At 44.0% G+C, this 22,348-nt stretch overlaps 1 protein-coding gene and 1 long non-coding RNA gene across 2 annotated transcripts; one reads left to right on the top strand and one right to left on the bottom strand.

Moving 5' to 3' along the window:
• Positions 1–4,645: 4,645 nt before the first annotated feature.
• On the bottom strand, positions 4,646–4,910 carry LOC116653129. The gene is made up of 2 exons (XR_004306506.1): positions 4,826–4,910; positions 4,646–4,741 (listed from the first exon to the last, which is right to left on the bottom strand). It is a non-coding gene; the product is annotated as an uncharacterized LOC116653129 (long non-coding RNA).
• Positions 4,911–10,541: 5,631 nt separating this feature from the next.
• On the top strand, positions 10,542–21,882 carry LOC107311531 (solute carrier family 22 member 2-like). The gene is made up of 11 exons (XM_032443291.1): positions 10,542–10,985; positions 11,813–11,916; positions 14,961–15,115; positions 16,038–16,206; positions 16,487–16,601; positions 17,136–17,242; positions 17,408–17,622; positions 19,154–19,262; positions 19,917–20,029; positions 20,389–20,488; positions 20,982–21,882. The coding sequence occupies exons 1-11, from the start codon at positions 10,575–10,577 to the stop codon at positions 21,046–21,048; spliced, it is 1,665 nt and encodes a 554-aa protein (XP_032299182.1). The 5' UTR covers positions 10,542–10,574; the 3' UTR covers positions 21,049–21,882.
• The last annotated feature ends 466 nt before the right edge of the window (positions 21,883–22,348 follow it).

Genomic DNA, 22,348 nt, shown 5'->3' on the forward strand with positions numbered 1-22,348 from the left:
TGGCTGAATCCTAGAAAGTTTTAGCTTTAATATAACACCCCAGATAACTTACCAGTGCTTCAGAGAAACACTTAAAAACCTTGATATCCTCTGGGACAATGTAAGCAATGTAGCAGTGACATCAGTGAACATGCAGACACCTTAGGACATGATCACAGATTATAGCATTACTTCTGTGATTAAATTACACAGAAAAACATATCCAATAGAAATGCCTAATAAAAGAGGGCCCTGGAGTGAGCTCGGGCAGCCATCATCGACCCTGCCCATTATGCAACTTCATTATGCTGCTTTGTGCCCCCAAATGTTTGTCTCCCATACAAATCTGCTATAGGTAAGGTAGCCCTAAGCAACAGGAGTGTAAACCAGTCAGTATCACCACATCCTAGGGCCAGAAGACTGCCCACACCAGTCTTTTCTTCAGCCCTCCATGCCAGGAAAAGGGGCAGCCCTTCTACTGGACTGCAGCATTGTCTGTACCTCCACTACCTAGTGGCTTCACAGCAGAGTCCACGGTGATTAACTCACTAGAAGTAGATCAAATTACAATGACAACATCTTAATGGCAAAGCTCAGTTCAAAGCAGAAGATGGCAGGGCCCTTCTTAATTCCTCTCCAGTCACTTCACCTCCACCTCTGAGAACCAGCTGTAGTGGTCCTGTGCTGAAATCATTGCTCTTCCATGCTGAAGTGAAGAACCTTAACCACAGCTCCATAAATAGTGCATGTTCATAGTGCTCTCAGTAAAATCTTGTCCATACATCTCATTAAGAAACCAGGATGGAAAAAATACAAGACTTCAGTCTTGGAGATAAAATTGTGGATTCCTTGAGATCAGAGTGAGACTGAGACCTCCTTTGGAGGGCAGTTATAGAAGTTTACAACCCCCTCTCCCACACGTGTACAATCATATTCCAAGTCAGGATACTAAATTATATGCAGCATTTTCTCTGACAACTCTTTTGTCCGGTTTGGGTTTGGTTGGTTTTTTTTGTCTTTTTTTCCTTACACTTTTATCAAGCTTTCTTTTTTTTCACCACCCACTTTCACCTTTTCTCTCTCCATTATTTTATTTTATTTTTTCAGATTTTCTTTCCAAGAGATACAGCTCTTCTCAGTAGAGCATGTCCTTTCCCAGGCCTCAAAGATCAACTTAGCTGCAGGATAGCTTTGAGACATGGGAAAAGTCAATATCAAGCAACAGGGTTTCCACCTTTTGGCAATCCATGAAAGCAATGTACACTGTACTCCTCTCCCTCACTATTTCCACGGCATTTAGACTATTTTTACTATCTGGTTCCAAGAACAAATAGACACAAATGTATCACAACAACCAGGGGGATTTGTACTCATGACTAGCACAGCAGCTGAAATAGCAGAGAAAGATAGGGACACGGAGAAATGGGAAAGCTCAAGTGAGTAAGCAAAAGCAAAGGATAAAGGGAAAAGCAAAAGAGGAGCGAAGAGGTACACACAGGAGAGGGAGAGAGCAGTGATCACCAACTGAGACAGTCCAAGTTTATGGACCATATTTCAATTTCTTTTGATCATGTATAAGCAAAAAAGTTAGAGCAGAGCAGGAAGACAACCTCTACCTTACAGCCAAAGACCATCCTCACATCCTGCTGCCTCAGTGCAGAGGGTGGGAGTTCAGGTACCAAGGGCTGTTGAGAAACAATACAGTCCAAGGCCTGGATGGCTGGCTGCACCACAACAGCTGTATGCTGTACCTGTCATCTTCTGGAGAGCATGAGGTGCTAGGCATTCAGATGCACCTCTGATAGGGAGGGTTTGTACCTCACTGACTTTAATGCTATTCAGAAAACAGCAAACACCTGCATCTCTCTAAGCACTGGAGACCAGTAGAGAGGCTGCACTACCTGTTCAGGTAAGTATGCTATAATTTCAGAGTATGCTTGTCAGAACCCTTGCTAATAACTTTAAAAATCTGAGGTTTTTGGTCACAAGAGTTGAACAAAGGCTGCTTCATACAGTGCAACAAGCAAGGGTAATTCTAGAGATAAGGTTGGTTGGTTTGTTTGGTTGTTAGTTTTTGGATGTGAACCCATAATTCTTCAACGCCTTCCTCTAATCTCCTTGTTGTTTTTGGAAGCTCACAGTGCTAACAGTCTATTTATAGTTGACTGCTTTTGTAGTTTATCTCTGCTGTAACATTGTGTCCTTTGTTCTCACTTCACAATACTAACAAGAAGGAATTCTGAACGTCTGGGTTCTCACCTTCTATTTGATGAGCATGCTTTATTAATAGGAAGGACAAAGCCACTTCCATCTGACTGCTTAACTGGGCATACACCCTCACTGTTCATGCTCCATCACCTAGCACACTACTCTAAATGGGCATTTTTTTTTTGTACGTATGAATCTATCACAGAATATTTTAATTACTTTCAGTTGCTTTAATGCTTATTTGCTTTGAAATGTCATTACACTTACTGGGTGCCAAGTCTGTCACCTGTCTTTGGGAGACGGACCAGACGAAACTATGCAGTGTGAGTCTGGGGCAACCAAGTGATAGGGGAAACCACCAAGTCCAAACAAGGGGGGTGGTAGGTAGCCTAGTTCCATGCTGGCCACTCCCAGTGCAGTGGGGAAGCAGGGAGGGGGCTCCTTTGAGGCAGCACCAACAGCTGCTGTGTCCTTAGAGACATACCTAAAAGTATGTGGGGCATTCTTGGACCCATTTTTTATGCCTCTATACTGAGCTGAGGAGATGGCATGGACCAGCTTCAGCAAACAGGCTGTTACTGGACTGTCAGGTCCTTGACACTGAGATTGAGGAGGCTCATCCAGAGATGAACTTCATTAAAAGATTATTTAGAGGATTATTTCATACAGTATTTTTAGTTCACATGCTATTTTTTCTTCCCATAGCTGAAGTAGAAGAGGTCAACTTTGGTTTTGTTTAATACATAAAACAGCAGTGTTGCCATGTCATCTGCACATAGGCATCATCAGCATAGCTTGTGGCACCATCCTAGCCACTCAGACAACTTCCAAATACCCAGCTGCATACAGTACCAATCCTTGCTGTGCCCACAGAGCTGCTAGTATTGCAGCAGGGAGATAGCAGCTCAAAGGAGTTGCTGACCCAGGCACAAAACACAGAGGCTACCATACCACAGATACCAAATAACTGCAAAAACCAGCAGAACCGGGGACAGCAGGTTAGGCTCAAATGGGGCAATCTGTGAGGAGATGAGGATGGCGGGGAAAAACAACTGGTACATGGCAGGGAAACTGCCATCTCAGAAAGCATTCAGCTCCTCCCTGTCTGCTGCTGCACGGCCTGTGACACAGTATCTGAGGTCACCTGGTAGATGTAAGTGGGAAGCAGTCTGCTTCCTCTGCACTGCTCACCTTTCCCAGAGGAATGCTATGTGTGTGTGCAAGCCTTAGACTGAGGAATCAGTGAGGCTGCACTGATGGCTGCAGTCACAGCCAGCCCAGAGAGATGGCACAGGCTGTTCCCAAGGGGCAGCTGGGGTGATGGCCTGCACGTGGAGTCCTGATACAAGATGATGCCTGAGGCAAAGGTCATTGGCTAGGAGAACCTGATTATAGGCTGTACTGGAAGAAGAAGCAAGAATACATGGCACCAAGCTCAAATGAGAACATGACACAAAGGTGCTGTGACCTCAGAACCTAGAAGAAAAAGAGGCTGAACAAGAATGGACCACAAAACCTTCACCACAGCACATTCTCATCTTACAGGGAGCCGTGAGAACGGGAGTTTGCATCACCAGATGCCACCACAGTGTCACCACAGTGCTTCGGGTACAGAACAGGAAATTGTTTTTCTACTGAATTATCTGTAACTGGAAACCACAAAATAACCACAGCAATGATCTTGTATGTTATCATCTGGCTTAACAGTTGTCCTGTAACTGAGATCATGTACAAGTCTTACAGAATTTTTTAAGTAAAATCAGAGTTAATGAGGCTGCAGTGTATTTTTCCCCACTGGGTAGCTGTCACATTTGATTTGAGCTGGGTTTAGATTTATGGCCTGATGATAGCACAGTTCATCCCCACAAAGGACCAGCATGGAGGGACATACTCTTCTCTGGCAGCCCGGAAAGCAAATGGGATCCTGGGCTCCATCAGGAGAGGGGTGGTCAGCAGAGATAGGGAGGTGATTGTCCCTCTCTACTCTGCTCTTGTGAGGCCCCATCTGGAGTACTGTGTCCAGGTGTGGAGCCCTCAGTACAAAAAAGATATGGAGATTTTGGAAAGGGTCCAGAGGAGGGCTACAAAGATGATCAGGGGGCTGGAGCACCTCCCCTATGAGGACAGGCTGAGGGAGTTGGGTTTGTTCAGCCTGGAGAAGAGAAGGTTGCGGGGTGACCTCATTGCAGCCTTTCAATACCTGAAGGGAACTTACTCCCAGGAGGGGAGTAAACTCTTCGAAAGGGCTGACAATAGCAGGACACGGGGAAATGGTTTTAAGTTAAAAGAAGGAAGATTTAGGTTGGATGTTAGGGGGAAGTTCTTCACGAGGAGAGTGGTTAGATCCTGGAACAGGCAGTTAATGTCAGTGTTGTATACTGTGCAAGCTGGGAACTAGTGCTGGCATTATTAGAGTGTTCAATTCTGCTGCAGGTCACAGTAAAGACATACCCAGAGATCAGGTAGAAAAGTTGAGATCCCAGCATCTTCTGCTGCATTCAAAGATCAGGTGCACTTAAATATTGACATGGCTGCAATGTAGCTATGACCTGGTCTGAAAAAGCATGTGAAAGCTTTTTATCACCTGTATCACTGTAAATACCTGGTAAGCTGGATGCTCCCCACAGATATAACTCACTGTCCTGCCAGCATCTTCCACTCTCAGGGAGTCATGAAAATGAAACTGAGGTTCGGAATTTCATGGTATAGTCACAGTCCATTTACTCTTATGTGTCATCCCCATGGGAGCAGCCCAGTAACTGAGAAGTCATTGGAATCTTGCACTAAATGGATGTCTTGCTCAATAGGACTGTCAGAACACATGTTTTATGAGGTCATTCAGTCCAAGATACTTTTCTGCAGAACAGCCCATGCACTGCAAAACTGTCTGTGCTGCTGCTTCCACCTCCTCAGCCTAGGGAAATCACCATGTTCAAGAAGGATGTACTGTTCACACTATTAGCCAGGGGAAACCCTCTGTTCATCACCAGCTCAACAGCACAGGATTTTCCCTGCACAGACACTGTTCCTACACACATGGTGACACATTGATGCTGCCACATTAGAATTTGTGATTCATTTTTTGTCTGTTTCCTGCACTTTGTCCTTGTTTTTATCATTATGAGACTGAGCTTCTGCAGTCATTGAGCTAATGTGCATGACTTGGCACCTCAGCTCCACTTGCTGAATGGGCTCTTCCACTGGGAGCTCTCCCAACTGCAGCTATCCAGTTCCTCATACCTCAAGAGCAGACCCACTCCAGCCCCACAGTATCTCCATGCTGGATTTTTGATGCACCTGTGCCAATTCCAATGATCTCATTCTACTCACTCCCTTATTGGTGGGGATTTCCCATGGCTGGTCACTTCAGAAGCTCAGGTATCTCACAAGCTGTTCATTCAAGAAGACAACCAGGTTTACAGATGCTCAAAGGTGCCAGTATGCTCTCACTGAAGGTCGTGGGTAATTTCTTTCCACCTACCACCACCCTGAAGGGGATGTCTAATGGAGACCAACATCCACCCACTGCCTCGCTTCTTGCACCAGAGGCAGTAACTGAGGCAGTAAATATATGTACTGTTTGCACTGCTTGTCTCATGCTAAGTCCTGTTCCCCTTAGAGCTGGTATCAGCAGTTCACATATGCAAAGGAAATAAACCTGAGACTTAGAATGCAAGCCCTCTGGAACCAGGCTTGTAATTTTCCAGCCATGAATGGCAGGTGATCAGGATGCCAAAGCCCAGCACCAGCATGCTTCCCAGCTGTGTGGATGAATGTGACAGTAGACTGGGCTGAAACATAAGGATAGCTGCAGGCAGCCCACACTGGCCCACCCCAGCACCAGGTACAGCCTCATCACTGGCTGAAAAGAGCCTCGCTTTCCATGCAGCTCTTTGAGGAGTTTTGTGAACTCTATGGGTGAGCGGGCATGTACAAAAGCTCAGATGGCCATTGAACAAAACCTGTGTGTTTTTCCTGAAGTGCGAAGCACACTCTTTAGACTCTGTACTAGTAGTTACTTGCCAGAGCTCTTTTTTCCCTGTAGAAATATGTTATCTCCACCCGCTCTGATAAGAGCAGCTGCTCATGCCCCAGGTGTTCTGCAGGGTGACCTTGCTGTCTCCTTGGTGAGTCCGAACAAAGCAGCAGGACCCCATGGCACAGGTGCTCAGCTTGTTGAGGTTCATAGTGCAGCACGAGCATCCATCAACCCAGCCATTTGTTTCCTCTGTGCCCCAACACCAGTGGCAGCGTGATTCAGCCATGCTCCCACCCACTGCAAAAGCAGAAATGCAGTGTTCCGAGGGCAAACTCCAGCTGCAGATCACACTGCATGCCACAGCAGAAGTTGAAGAGTGAAGACTGTGCACTGAGTTGTCATAGGCAGAGCTACTCCCAGGTTGCACAATACTATGTGATAATTAGTGTTAAATGAGAAAATGAGCTCATGCAGTGACTTGTGGATTTAGAGGTGGGGAATCCAAAGATAGAGGGTTTTGGGGTTTTTTGCCAAATACAGTGTAATTATCATCTAAGAAAAATGTGTTAGTAGTAAGTGAGCCAACCACAAAGTACACTCTGTTTCTCTCTCTCAGTTATATAACACATTATCTAGGTATAAATAAATACTAAGAACAAACATGTGCTTCTTCAAATAACTTAGCCCAAAAACAAAGGTGTGTAGGCTCCCTCTATAGTCAGCTCTTGGGTTCTGGATACCTAGTTCTCACCTCTGGATCTGAAAATCTGAGATCCCATGATGCAAAGTACTGGTGATTTATGGACTCCTAGACTGTCCAAATTTTGCTTTTTTTGTTGTTTTTCTCAAAGATATTCCTGTGAATATGGTATATCCTCCTTAGATCAGATCCTTAGATCAGTACTTGATTCTGGCATGTAGCACCACCTGTAAAGCTCCCTGTTAAATGCTTAAGTCCTTACTGGATATGGAGTTGCAATAAAGCTACACATACAGCAAAGCACTTATCGAAAGCGTAACTAAGTGATGTGGATAAAAGAATGACTTACCAGAAGGAATTCAGCTCATCAATACTTGTTCATTCAAGAAGGCTTGTAGGAGAACACTAGAGCAGGCACCTCAGTGGAAATATCTGCCCAAGGTACCTTTAGTAAGTCATTTTAGCCTAAATTCACAAAGACCAAAGGCTAACCTCTCTGGAACAATAACCTGGAGCATTCTTCTGCTTCAGTCTTGATCTTCAGGAGTGAGATGTTTTCAGATCTTTAACTGTCAGGGCTATTGTTTGACAGCATATGTGCTATAATTATACATTATTATTGTGCATTAATTAGACCTGGCTTGCAACTGTATCTAATTTTTTAGAACAGAATTTTAGGCCTTATTTCATCCCCATTTCACCCAGCCCTGCAAGCGTACATCTGAAGTTCAGGAAGGTTGGAATACAGGAGCACATCTTTTAGAAGGCTGACATCTTGTGAAACAGGCACAGTAATGTTTCACTGCTGCAAACTGAAGAGATTACTGATTACATACAGAAAAACTATCACAGCTGGTACTTTGCATCATGGACCTGCTACTGCAGGGCAATATGGTTCTTCTGCCAGAGGCTCAGATATCCTTTGCTAACAGAACAGCTCCAGCTTTGTTTATCTTGCTCCCCAGCTGCTGTTACACATTATATACTGAGTGACGTTGTACTGTATCTGCACTAACAAATAAAATGAGCTGGGCCACTTTTTGTTGCTAAAGGCATGTGGCATAGTATGGCTTACATCTGTACAGATCATAGTGAACCAGGGTGATCTTTTTCCTCCTGCACACCAGTTGAAGCTTTTGGCCAGTGTCACTGATCCAAACACATCTGGGCAATGTGAGAACCATGCTAATGAGAATAAGGGAAAGCAGTGGTAAAGCTAAGGAGTGTGGATGGCCAAATAGTGCCCTGTTTAGGTTCTCAGTACAGATGTCATACTGATAAGCTATCGTGCTGCACATTTACTTACACTCAGATCTACCAAGAGAACTGCATACATGTTTGCGTCATCCTCTTCAAAAGTGAAAAAACTTATCTGCAAAACTTCCTGAAGTGATCAAACAAACACACTCTATGTGCTAAGATGATGGAAGTCAGTGGAAGTTCCATTCCCTCATGTTGATGGGATGAACTACTCAGGATGGACTAGCAGAAAGTGCTGTAGCCAAGGCATAAATGTATGGCTGGTGTCACCAATCTTAGGGAGTCTTCCTACAATATTTGAGGGCAGCTCAGATGTCAGTAGCAAAATCCTCCAGATGCCATTCAATATCTGAAACTACTCAGTAGCTTACTGGAAATACAAGAGAATTTCTAAGTTCCACTAGAGGTCTTCCAAGAGAAGGAACACTAATATACCTTACAAATGAAGACAACCTTCTGCCAGCAAAGCTGGCAGATGTACTCAATAACTGTATCAGTCTTACTCCAGGATCAAATTAAACCTGGCAGAATCAAAAAAGGGAGTAAAGCTTTATGGGGTGCTTTATGCACTTCTGTTGCAATTAACTGGGTTCTCACTGGCCCAAATTTTACCTGAGAACAGATGTGTCATATACATGCACTGAGGAGCTGTGCATGTGCATCTGGGAGTACAGTTTGAAGGCTGCTTTTGCAATGAGGTCCTTTCCCTCTGACCTGAAGCATTCACAAGGGGAATAGCTAGTTCCCTGCTTCTGATGTATAACAGACTTAAACAGAGATAGGTGAACGGTTAAGTTGTAAATGGTCAAAGGTTTATGCCTTTTTTTTTTTTTTTTTTAGCTGTAAAAGATGTTTATTGCAAAGTAGCAGTCCCATATGAGATTCTTGACAGTTTCCAGGTATGACTGTCATTGCAACTCAGCAAGATTTGTTATTAATAGCCCTATAAAATAGCACATTACTTATCACCTCTGTTTACCTCCAAAGTTCATCACTTAGTTTTGTGCTTCATAAAACTCAAAGAGGTCACAGAGTGCTCCTGGGAGAGACATTAACTTGGTGACACCAACCTGCCCAGGGATTCCCCCCAGAAGGGCCAGGCAAGCTGCAAAGTGGTTTCATTTTGCCCAGAAAAGAGAAAAAATAAAACCTGTTTTCAGAGCATTCACCAGCAGAAATATTCTTTAAACGGCCAAAGCCTTTGCTGACGGATGTTTTTGTCCAAATCCACACTTCTGATGCTCAGATGCATTGCCCTGAATCTGTTCCAGTTCTCCATCACAACTTACATTACTTAACACAAGATAATTGTTTACAGGGGACGCAAATGGGGAACATCATGAAAGCGCCTTATGTAACTGCAATTTTGAGAACATGAAAGAAATCATCCCACACAGTAAAAGAGATTGAAGATGCCTCCGTTGCTTAAGCACACATTTACCCATTAACGCTGTTTAATAAATCCACATGAAACAGCTGGAATGTATTTGACAGATGAGGCTGTAGCTTGGAACAGCCTCCTCCTACTCTCTCTCAGGGGTGTGGGACAGGGAAGGCTACTGAGGGCCAGTGCTGTGTCCTGGGGACACTCACTGACCCTTAACCCTCTCCTTGCTCCTTGGTCATGGAGCAGTCACCTGTGAACTATGGCAAGCTTGGTCTGTGTACCAACAATCAAGAAATGTCCATTTGTACTTGTGGTGGCTTGTCTGTTTCTGATGTGGGATACAATGCTATTCTTTAGCTCTTGAAACCCTAATAGAAATCCGCTCTGTTGTGCCTTCTTGGAATTGTCTTTTCCAGAACCCCAAAGTAGCATACAAGCTGTTATCTATACCCAAGATAATTCTGATAATTAGGTCCTACAGTCGCATATATACAGGGGAGAGGATAACACTTCATAATACTTATGCCCTCAGTTAACTGTAAGGCACTGGGAAAAGGAATTATTGTCTACCCCATACTGTAAAATGACAAGAAAGAACTGTCTGGGAATGTGAAGGCTGTGGAACAAGCTGCCCAGAGAGGTTGTAGAGTCTCTTTCTCTGAAGATATTGAAAACCCTCCCAGATGCTTTCATACGCAACATGCTGTAGGGAACATGCTTCAGCATAAGGATTGAATTAGATGACCTCCTAAGGTCCCTTTCAACCCATATGATTCTGTGATTCTTTGACTCGAAATGGCCATAATGTAGGGCAAGAACTCATCTACTTCACTGTTGTATACAAAATAGCAGCAAAGATTAAAATACGAGAGCCAAAGTTTGTTTAGAAAAGGCTCTTGAGAAACAAAGGTTGCAATGCATGGCTTGACAATTGACCACATTCTTTAATTATTTGTCTACAGGTTTTAAATAAACACCTCAGCTGTGATGTAAGATCACAGTGAAGGTAGAAGCCGTGAAAAGCAACAGTTAGCTATTTTAATAAGCAGCAGGAGATAAAGATGCCAACCCTGGATGACATTTTAGAGCACATTGGAGAATTTGACAGGTTCCAGAAACAAACCTTCTTCCTCCTGTGTTTGCTTTCTGCTGCCTTCACTCCTGTCTACGTGGGTGTCGTCTTCTTCGGGTTCACCCCCGAGCATCGCTGCTTCAGCCCTGGTGCGGCGGAGCTGAGCCAGCGCTGTGGCTGGAGCCTGGCGGAGCAGCTGAACCACACCGTCCCTGAGTGGGGCAGCCATGGGGCCACCTACAGCAGCCGTTGCAGCAGGTACGAGGTGGACTGGAATGCAACGGGTGTCAGCTGCACTGACCCCCTTGGCAGCATTGTGGGCAACCGGAGCTCTGTCCCGCTTGGCCCCTGCCAAGACGGGTGGGTTTATGACTACTCTGGGACCTCCATAGTGACCGAGGTAAGGCACAGTTTGTCCAACAATATCTATCTTATCTGCAATCCTTAAACTTACCTGAGGTAGAAAGAGGGGTTGAAATAAAATTTTCAATAAAATTTTCAATTCTAGTAACATTTGAATTGATGTTTTCGCAATAGTGTTTAAAAAGAAAAAGGCAGTGCTTTCATTGATTTACCAAATACCCCTCTTTAACTTTTACAAAAGCTACATTTGGCCACATTCTCAGCTTCTCCCAGATCCTGCAAACCATATTGCCCAGTCAAAGCTGGGAAAACTCTACGCTACCCAGCAGTGCCACCTGAGGGCAAAGCCCAGCCAAAGAAAGCTCCATGGATGGAGATCCTTGCTCACAGTCCCTGCACACAAATTGCCCTGAAATTTGTAACACCACCACCTCCCACACTGTGCTGGTTTCATGCAGTGAGATAATGCATGGCCAGGAACAGCCTTTGGCATCTGAGAAAGAAATAATGCTCCCAGCATCCCCTAAATTTCCAGCAGATATGGGGGAGGAGAAAGCAATATTTCTCTGAGCTTTTTTTACTTTTCCATTCAAAGATTCTCTGCCTTTGTCATTCTGTTCTTATGTCATTATGTAATCATTTTCCAAGGCATAACTTCTTTGTAAGGTCTGGGAAAATCTGGATGAGAAGTATTGCAGATGTTGGTTTTAAGAGATTATGTATTTTATTTTTCAGAGCCTGTTTCCTGGTTGTTTTTTTTTTCATTCTATTCTTTTCCATTCCAAGTTGCTTCCTTCCATTATCCCTCCTCGAAAAGCCATGTTTGGAGTTGAATGTTCCCTTCTTCTGTTACTATCCTTGCAGTTTAACCTGGTGTGTGAGGACTCCTGGAAGCTGGATCTCTTTCAATCATCTGTGAATGTTGGGTTCTTTATTGGCTCCATAATCATCGGCTACATAGCAGATAGGTATGTAATGTGTATACAGGTGTGAGAAGAACCATTTCTTCCAGTCCTCTGCTTCTTGCATGTCACTGAAAAACATTCACAATCTAAAGGGGAAATAAATGCACCAAAAACTTGTTTCAGAAGGCCCATGTATCTCTTAAAAAGGAATGGATCATGGTTCCTAAACCCTGGCTGCTGTGATTCAGGAATCCATAGAAATGTCACAGTGTTCACTCTCTCAATGGTTTTGTGTGGAATTTGCATGATTAAGAGTGGAGTGATTTTGTTTTCTTTAACAGTGACAATCTGCAATATGAGCTCAAATAACTATTTGCCCATCTTGTAATAAATTTGTTTCACACTGGTATTAACACTATCCAGATGGCTGTAAATCAGCTTTAAAATAGGAATGTTTTTCCCAGATGGAGAAAAAGTTACTTTCTAACTCTTCCCTTGTCCCTCTCTCAGCTCACTCTGTACACAGTTGGGTATAAATCTCACTTCCTTTTTATCATCAAAAAATGTCAGTGTGCCATATATTTGCTCATATTTTTTTCAGGTTACACTCAAAATAAACATTATGCTTCATAGCTGGCTTTCCTGTGCTTTTTTTTCCCACAGTACAATGATAAAAGAGGCTGAAATTGGAATTTGGAATATGCGAAGTTAATAGGGGATGAACAGTCCCACAAAGGCTTCCTTCCATAGAGTCAGCCTGAAGAAATGTTTTTTCCTTGAATTCTTAGAATTTATGCCAGCACTGGTGGTGATAGCCTTTTCCTCCCATGCTGAGGACTCTAACTCGGTTTTGCTGTTCATATACTGCCAAATCTCCCTTTTCATTTTCCTCCTTCCTCCATTTTTTGCTTTTCTTCACACATTTTGAAAGATCTTGATTTCTTTTTGCATCAGAAACATTCAGCAAGCTATTGTCTTCTCTTTCCCTTAAAGCAAAACTCTTGCTTTCTGGCCAGTTTTCCAGTACACTTTAAAAGTATTCCATCCTTTTTACATGAACTGATATTTCAGTAATGATGCGCAGCTTATGGGAGCAAAGGAGGAGATATGTAGCAGCATAGGTATCATAGGACATGAAACAGTGATAAGCAGATCCCAAAAACACAGAGATGAACTAAGCAATAACAACTAGGAAAAGAATTTCTTGACAAAGTATGGTTACAGGAAACAGTAGAACCAAGGATCACGGTCCCACAGCATATTATATCTAAAATGCTCCTTTTGCTTAAAAACACTAAATAATCAGGCAAAATATAAGACATGAGAGTCAGATATTATTGCTGTTAAGGTAATGCAAGTACACATCATAACACTGAGCATTTTTCTGCTGCTGTACTCACAGACACCCTGTCCCATTCTCTATGGTCTTAAAGCAGTGCAAGCTTTCAGAAGCAAAGCAAGATCTCACATCCAGGTACTTAGGACAAGAACAACTGCAGAAGCCTAAAATTTCATAGACAGAATGGGAAAAAAAGGCCTATGTATTATTTGTTTCCTGAATTTGAAACATCTCTCCTCTACCAGGAGTGCATATGGACTGCTGTTTCTTCCATACATTAAGTGCCTGAAATCTGCTGTACTCAGGGCAATTTTTGAGAACATTTTATGTGCTGCAGGGGAGATTTCATCAGCTCTCCCCAGATGCACTTCTCTCAGAGGGATCAGACCAACTCATTGACTCGATCGGGTTCTGGGCACATTTCCAAGTACTGGTGTCTTGGAAAGAACACTCCTATTTCCTTGGACAGCTGACAAGGTCAGTGTTAAGATTCAGTGTTTGCACCTCTGTCATTTATTGCCAGGCCCCTGGGAAATGGCCTTCACAGGAGAGGACATCTCTTGTGGTCTGACAAGCCTCTCACAGGCTGGTCTTTAAAGCAGAGTCAAAAAATATCAGAACGTCAGACTCATGAAAGAAGTATGAGAGATTTGATCAGCTGGTTATTGGGGAGAATAGAAGATATTTATTTTGGCTGGCATTTATTATCATGCTGCTTTTGTCAGTGTACGCTGACTAATTTAATGGCTTTCATAAATCATACTTCTAACTGAATAGATGTCTCTGTCAGCTAAAGAAGAAATGCCTTTCAAGTGCTCCAGTAAGCTTGTTTCTTTTGGAAACAATCTATTTCTGACTATGTGCGGGTGAGTCACAGTGATACAGAGAATGACAAATAACAAGAATGTCCGAGACCCCCTTCAAGAAGAGCTCAGCAGACAGTAAAAATTAAATGAGAATACAGGTAAAGATAACAGTAATCAAACACAATCTACATTAAATATATATATATATTGCAGCTCTGAAAGAAGGGAGGAAGGGCCTCATTAGAGCACTTATTGAACTCATTTAATAAGTCATGAACCAGAATTCAGTGATGACCTGATAAGACAGGATTAGGGAGTTCCCTGAGTTTCTATTGAAATGAAAAATGCTGTAAAGGGAGTAGCAGATCCAGACTCCTACTCAGAATGAGTACAGAAAAGGGGGAAAGGGACCATGCTCAGCCTCTTCACACTCTTTGGTTTGCCATCTAGCTCTGTGTGTGCAGCAGGTAAGTATAGTGGCAGGGAAGCTTGGCCAAAGCAGGTGGTGCTTTCTTTCTTCCCAAGCACTCTTAGTATCTGTCACCAGCCTGTGCAAATGGGAAATGCATCAGAGCTCAGGAACAGAACAAAACAACGTGGCTCCTACATTCCTCCCACTTTTCAGGTCTCTCCTGCGGTCCCTCCATTTCCAACTATACCTCAGAAGAGATACAGTCTCTCTTCCTTCTATTAACTCTTGCTTCTGGATTTGGCCACTGTGTGCACCATCAGTCTAACACCACAGTTTTCAGACTGATGTGGTAATGGCAGTGCTAAGCAAACACAGTAACAATTTGCACAACTTCCATCTCAGCTCTTCTCCACAGGTCTGTGCTCCAGTGGGTGGGAAGGTAGATGAGAGCAAAAGACCAGGGAATTGAATTGGAGAGGTCAGCTCGGGTTTTGTGCAGCTGCGAGCTGAGTCTTTTTTCCTCTTTTATTTTTCTTCTTTTCCTCTGCAGGTTTGGCCGCAAGCTCTGCCTCTTGATCACAGTCCTCATCAATTCTGTCTCAGGGGTTCTCGTGTCCTTCGCACCCAGCTATACGTGGACGGTGATCTTTCGGTTGATCCAGGGGCTGGTCAGCAAGGGGGGCTGGCTGACAGGATACGTCCTGAGTTACGGCGCCTTGCATTTCCTCTCACTGGGCAGGAGCCCCTCGGTTATCAGCAGGGCTGGCCACTGCTGCTGCCTTCTGGTGTTTAGGGATCTGTGGAGACAGGGACAGCATGCTGTTTACTGCCCAACTGCACTTTGTTGCTTTAAACCGTCTATGAGTCAAACTGTGTTTTCTTTTGTGAGCTTCCTGTCTTGAGCGTTTGCAGGCCTACAGACTTTGTTCTCAAATCAACATTTTATTCCTGGAAAGCTTGCACCAACTTGTACACATACATAGAATAATTAGGAGGCAGTTCTAGACACTAGGGAGCATTTGTAACTGAAGTGAAATGCCAAATAGGAGAACAAAGTCTAAGGTCAAGAACTGAAAATGCTGTAAAGACATCCAGTGCTTTTCTAGGAAAGGCAGCAAGCACCACTGCAAGCGATAACATCCGTGTTTCACAAACCTTGTGCTGCATCTCAGCAGGAGAGGCCCTGTTATCAAATCAGGTGGGAAGCAGGAGCCAGCAGATGCTGCTGGTATTGCAAGCTAGTCCTTGGATAGATGGAGCAGGAGACAGAAAGCTGTATTTGCCCTTGTTTGGGGTGAGACCTGACACTCCTAGTAGAGGGGCTAAGTCCCTAACTGACCGATGGAGACTTCTCCTGAAAAGCTGAGTCATGCCACACGGTCAGCCCCAGCTGAAGCCACACTGCCTGTTGCCTCCAAGCAGAGCAAACTACATCTTGCAGACAGACAGAGAAGTGGCACCAGTTGTTTCTTGCACTGAGGCTGCAGCCTGTACCCCAGGCCAGTTCTGTTTCCCCAACTAAACCCATGTCCTCACATGATGCCATAGGGGCTCCATGTCATTCAGATGCAAGCAGATACCTTTTCCCATAGTTTTCCCTCTGCCTCACATAACATTATCTTTGCAGCTGCAGAATTTGTTGGCTTAAGCTTCCGGAGAACGGTGGGCATCATCTACCAGCTTGCCTTCACTGTGGGACTCCTCATCCTCACTGCTGTGGCTTATGTGCTCCCACACTGGAGGTGGCTTCAGCTTGCTGTCACCCTGCCCAATTTCTTCTTCCTACTCTACTACTGGTAAGTTTCTAAGTTCCCAGTATCACGACTCCCAGCAACCCTAAGTCAAAAAGATAATTCAGTGGACTGCACCTGGGAGTCCAAGTTTCTTTGAGGAGGTCAGACATAATGCTACCAGTGGGACTTCGGAAACAATGTCAGACCAGATCTTATGTTTTTCTTTCATTTTCTTCCCCCTGCCCAGGAGTTTGTTCCAAGCCATCTTGAAGCAAGGAACAACCTGTGACATGCACAGTTGCCTTTTCCTGTCCCTTAAATGTCATGCTTGTATGCCTTGCAGGTGTCTGCCTGAGTCCCCCAGATGGCTAATAACTCAGAAGCAAAATGACAAAGCTATGGAAGTTATTAAGCGCATTGCCAAGGGAAACAAGAAGCAGCTACCTCCATCTTTCCAGGTGAATACACTGCATTTGCTGAGTGTGTGCAAAGCTCAGGCAAGCAAAGCTACAATGTTAGGCTTGCTGTGGGTTTAGATTTGGGAGCAGCTTGGTGGCAGAAAGAACTGCAGTTTCCTAACGTACAAGTTGCTTTTCTTTGCCTGCCTAGAACTCTAACAGAGCTTGTTTGAGAAAAGAGACTTGCAAAGATGGCCAGCAGACAAGAAACATTCGTCCTTTAATTAATACCAATCAACACACAGCAGACTCACCCAGTTTCGTAACTGAACAATCCAAGACATCCTCATTCATTTTTTAATCTACCACTTCATGCCATGCAACAGCCTCATACATATTGCTGCACAGACATGAGAACTGTCTACATACATTTTCATATTTTCTTTCCCCAAAATATACTTTGGAGAAGTTGTTTTGTTTTCATAACTAATAAATCAAAACTAACATCTAGGGGAAAATATTCCTTGCAGTGCTCATCATCCTCTCACCTGCTAACTATAATCTTTTATCCTTCTCTCTCATCTGTGCTCCCAGAACTTCAAATTTGAAGATGAAGATGGAGAAAAGATGAAACCTTCATACCTTGACCTGGTCAGGACACCTCAGATAAGAAAGCACACATTCATTCTGATGTACAGTTGGTAAGGGAATACTTTTGCAGCCTATGTGGAGGTGTTGTATTCAATTCAAATTATAATGTCAACATTGATTTAAGCCTGTTTTGCTCCAAACCAGCTACAAATCTGAGTCCTTTGCATAAGCTCTCTCTCAAAGAGTTTGATTTCATCTGCCTGTTCTCTGCATAGGTTCACAAGCTCCGTCCTCTACCAAGGGCTCATCATGCACATGGGACTAGCTAGTGGGAACATTTACCTGGATTTCCTCTATTCTGCTCTTGTTGAGTTCCCAGCTGCCTTCATCCTCTTGTTAACAGTGGATCGCATTGGCCGTCGCTACCCATGGGCTGTGGCAAATGTGATGACAGGTGGTGCCTGCCTTGTTACGGCGTTAGTTCCAGACAGTGAGTCACTCAAATCTCCTCAGTCAGTGAAATCCCTCTACATCTCCATGTCACTGTTCTGGAAAATCAAAAGGAATCTTTGCAAACCTGACCCATGTCAGTATTGTGATCCAATGAACACAAATTCCACAGAAGCCTATGTATATCCAGTATCACTATTTACACCAGATAGTGAGAGGATTGAGGAAGGAGGTAAATTACATTTCCAAAATAGCACCAAATTAGATGGCAAGTCTGTCAGTGCTAGACCACAAGAAATGCCCTGTTAAGTCTTTGATTTTTGTGTGGCTTAGAATTTGGATTTGGATGCACCATTCTTCATCCCCCAAGCCCCATCTTTTCTGTTTCTAAAGCGTTAGGATGTAGGGACAAACAAACTTAAACACCATCTGGATACACTGCTTCTTGCAGCGTAGGATGTTGAGCAACCACAGTGACAGGCACTTGGCTTTTATTCAGCTGAGCGTTCTCTCCAAGTCCGGAGTCTCAAGGAAACGTCTCCCATGAGAGCCACTGACTGGAACATCTTTCGTTTCTTTTTATGGAGTGTAGTTAGGCTGAAACCATAGAAATAATAGTGCCAAACAACTATCAGTTCACAGCAGAACAAGGACAGAAAACAGAAAATGTCATGGAAAAAAAATAATAGGCAAAAATAACAACAAAGCATTCAGACAATAGATATTTCACAAGCAGCTGGGGACTGCAGGGATACAGAGGGGACTGATGTGCTTTTCCACAGGAGCACTGGGATGGGAGCCTTCCGGCCGCTGCCTTCAGATGCAATTGCTGCCAGCCATGTGCAGCAGTGGCTGTCTGCTCAGCTCTGGAGGTACTCTGCAGGAGTGGTTATCAGTAGCTGTTAGTCTGTGAAACACTGCATCCCTCAGTGGGGTAAATGAGGCAGAGAGTCCATGCTGTACATGTGCTGGTAGCTGAAACAGCTAAAACCACAGTCTGAGGTCAAATTGGGATCTAAGAACCCATGAGGCATGCAGCAGTGTCCTGAACTGATGCCCACTTCAGGACCGGGATATTCATTCATTTGCGGCAAATGTCTCTGTCTTCAGGTGTGAAACAAATCACAGAGCACATACCGAGAGAGAGGGGTGACAGCACCAGCTTGTGCCTTCCATAAAGCCATCAGACATCTCTGTGCAAAAGTGCACAGTATCTTGCAAGTTAGCAAATTTTGGCAACCAAGAAAGCAGCTGCGCACTGCTTCATTTTATCGCATGCAGGAAATGGCATTTTTGCACAAGTTTTGGTTAATTTACTGAAATACCCAATATACTTTTATCAGTTTCCTCTCTGTGACAGCCTCAAACCTCTGTTACTTGCTTGAATCACAAGACAATCATATTATAAATTCTTTAAAGAATGAAACAACACAATCATACTCAGACCTCGGGACAATATATGACAGTAAAGTTCCTCTTTTCTTAAATTAAATCTTTAGTGCTGTTCTGTGTTTACAGCAGAAAAAAATTGGTTTTGTATCCTGACCTCAATATATGCAATGTCTTTCCAGCTCTTTATTGGCTTAAAATGACCGCAGCATGTCTGGGCAGAATGGGAATTACCATGTGCTTTGAGATGGTTTGTTTGGTAAATCCTGAGCTGTATCCAACTTCTCTCAGGTAAGTGTATCTCCTTCTGTTGGAGTTAAGCAGTGAGTATCTCTGTTAATTCACTTGAGGCAATCATAAAGAGTCACCATTTGGACCTCAGAAACATCTGTCATGGAAGAAAAAGAGGACCTGTCAAATAGCAGAAATGTCATTTAAAATTGACAGCCCACCAGTCAGCTTTTTCCATCACTGTGAGGAGGAAATACAGTGCTGCTTTTCTTAGCCCAGCACTAAGGCAGGACTCCCTAATGGGATATGTAAGAAACTTTTTCAGATATCCCTCTTTCAGGGCAGTTTGGTGAACCTGGAGTCAAATGCTCGTTAACACCCCTATCCCAAGATAGGACTGGCTTTAATGCCTTACCTTACCATCTTCTCCCTCCTCACCCATTTTTTATTGCAGCATTCCTCAGAGGAGAGCGCACAACCTGTGCTTTCCTATGTTCACTTTGATAGGGCCTTTCTCAGCCCCTGCCTTGTTACTGCCTTGTTGTCCCCACAGCTTGTTCCTCTGCCCATCAGCTGCAACCCCCTCAGCAGGGTACTGGCCCCTCTCTTCCACCCTACTCCAGCCATGGGTGGCAGCAGGAGGGTTGCACAGCACTGTATGGGGTACCCCTAGGCAGAGCCCCTGACATGGGCCTGTGTCTGTGTTCTTTCCAGAAACCTAGGAGTGCTGATCTGCTCGTCCATGTGCGACATCGGTGGGATCATGACCCCCTTCATTGTGTACAGACTGGCGGAGCTCTGGCATGAGCTGCCTCTGGTTGTCTTTGGTAAGAGAGCTGGGAGGTGGTTAGTTTGCCTCAGCCTAGGTGAGTGATCACAGAATCGTAGAATCACAAGGTTGGAAAGGACCTACAAGATCATCTAGTCCAACTGCCCTCCCATTACCTACAACAAACCACTAAACCACATCTCGTAGCTCCTCATCCAGACACCTCTTGAACACTGCCAGGGATGGCGACTCCACCACCTCCCTGGGCAGGTGATTTTGGTGACCAATTTCCCCCTGTTAAAAAAAAAACAAACAAGATGCTGAGAGAAATGTACATATGCTTATGTGCATACAAGATGCATATCAGATCTAGCTTGTTAAGTCTCTCCCATCCTGGTTCTCGCTGTCTCTCTGCAGCCGGGATTGCTTTTGTTGGTGGTGGCCTGGTCTTGCTCCTACCTGAAACAAAGGGAAAATCTCTGCCTGAGACCATTGAAGATGCTGAAAACATGCACAGGTACGATGTGTCAAGCACAGGCCCCACAGATCAGAGCAGCTTTCCTTCACGGCAGCAAAGTCCTCATTCATTTCATTCATCACCCGAAGTTGGGGACCTGACAGGACCTAGCCTGGCCAGAAAGTGCGTGCAACACAGTGCAGGAAGGATAGAAGTTGTCTCTAGAAGTTAGGAAGTTCACACAGGCAAATACACACCCAGAAATTACTGTAGAAACCACAGCTTTAACAGAAAAAGAAACAGACAAAGTAACTAATGCAACCACTAACACAATTTTCAGACATCCATGCAGCTGCGGTCAGCCTACAGAAATTCTCCAAACCACTTGTTTTCCTGCTGTTCTTCCAAATAATTTTATCTCATTTGAAAAACTGACAGTGATGAGAGAGTTGTTAAATTTAGTTTCCATGGAGTTTAAGCATGTGGGTTATTTAGGGGATAATGTACTTTGCCACCGAGGGCATCATCTGTCTTTCCCTTATTTCTTCCACAGACAAGAAAGAAGCAAAGAAAACACAATTTATCTTCAAATTCTGTCTTCAGAAGGTTTACCCAAGTAAGGCTCCACTTTTGTTCCAGACCCGCTTTTACTGGGCAGCAGTGGAAGGGCCATCACAACCAGCCCCCAGCCAGCACTGAGGAAAGAACCATGCAAACACAGCCTACCCTTTTCCAGCTTGCTCTCCCACTGCCACCAGCCACAGCCATGCCAGCTGACTCCATGGATTTCCACTTCAGGCTCTCACAGACCATCTTCCACTGAATTTCTCTATTTGTCTTCTGAGCACTTTTACACTTCCAGGGTCCCCGGACATCTGACAGCAGTGACTTTTGGAGCCCAGGCAGGACACTCATGAAGGAATGCTTTCTTCCATAGCAAGCAGGAATGTATTTGTACTCCCAACCCACCTCTACACTGCACCTAATTTTACATGAAAGAAAGCATGCAGATAGCAGCTGATTTAGTGTCACTGTCCGTACATCCCTGAAAATCTCAGCGCCTGATGCTGAGCATGCTCAACTCCTACCACCCTATGGTAAACATTTCTGCAGAGCATGCTTAGGGAGTCCATGAATATCCACCAGAACTTTCCACTTAGTTTATTCCACCTTTTTTGGATATCTAAGTGGGGTGAAATCAAGTTCCAGACCAACTTTTAAGCTTTGGCATCCCAGAATTTGACTGGCTATGAGAAAAGCTGGAATATGAAAAAGAAGGGAAGATGATGCTGCAGGCAGCTGAGCCTTAGGCCATGAGGTTCTGAGTATTACTGCTCTATCTTGAGATATCAGTAATGGGGCAAGGAGAGAAAGCCTCATCACCATCTGTCAACTGGGAGCAGCACAAGCAATAATACAACAGTGTTTTAAACAATAAACTCCTGTTATTTTAATATGCATTGCTTTCCTAATGTTGTGGTTTGGGCTTTTTGTATAGACAAGCTCCAAGGTATCTATAAGTTATATGAATTAATGGAAAAGATGAGCCACAAGGATCTAGCTATCTAGGTAGACCTCTATTTATAACATGCTGAAATATAACAACTGTAGGGCTTTTAAAGGTTGAAAGTCTCTCCTTTTCCTCTCCTATGCCCTTTGGAGTCTCATAAAGTGGTTCACATCAGATTCAGCAGCTTTTATATATGTAGTGCATTTTTGTTTGCCTCCTGACCAGTCCCACTTCTTGGTTCCCCTCACCCTTTTTTCATACAAAGTTTTTGACAGGTTTCAAATCAGTATCACACAACAAAAACAACAGTTCTGACTGATTTCTTTTGGTATGGAGCTGAGACCTCTTGGCAATCGCAGCAGGAGAGCAGCTTCATAGACACACCCAATTGTATCCTCACTGTCCCTCAG

The sequence above is a fragment of the Coturnix japonica genome, chromosome 3, assembly GCF_001577835.2.
Source record: "Coturnix japonica isolate 7356 chromosome 3, Coturnix japonica 2.1, whole genome shotgun sequence".
NCBI lineage: Eukaryota > Metazoa > Chordata > Aves > Galliformes > Phasianidae > Coturnix > Coturnix japonica.

Bases quoted from the DNA above. Each gene is read 5' to 3' on its own strand.
- LOC107311531 (XM_032443291.1), top strand. From the start codon at position 10,575: ATGCCAACCCTGGATGACATTTTAGAGCACATTGGAGAATTTGACAGG. The intron at 15,116-16,037 runs GTTACGGCGCCT...TTATCTTTGCAG, and splicing joins GCTGACAGGATACGTCCTGA to CTGCAGAATTTGTTGGCTTA. The intron at 17,623-19,153 runs GTGAGTCACTCA...ATGTCTTTCCAG, and splicing joins TACGGCGTTAGTTCCAGACA to CTCTTTATTGGCTTAAAATG.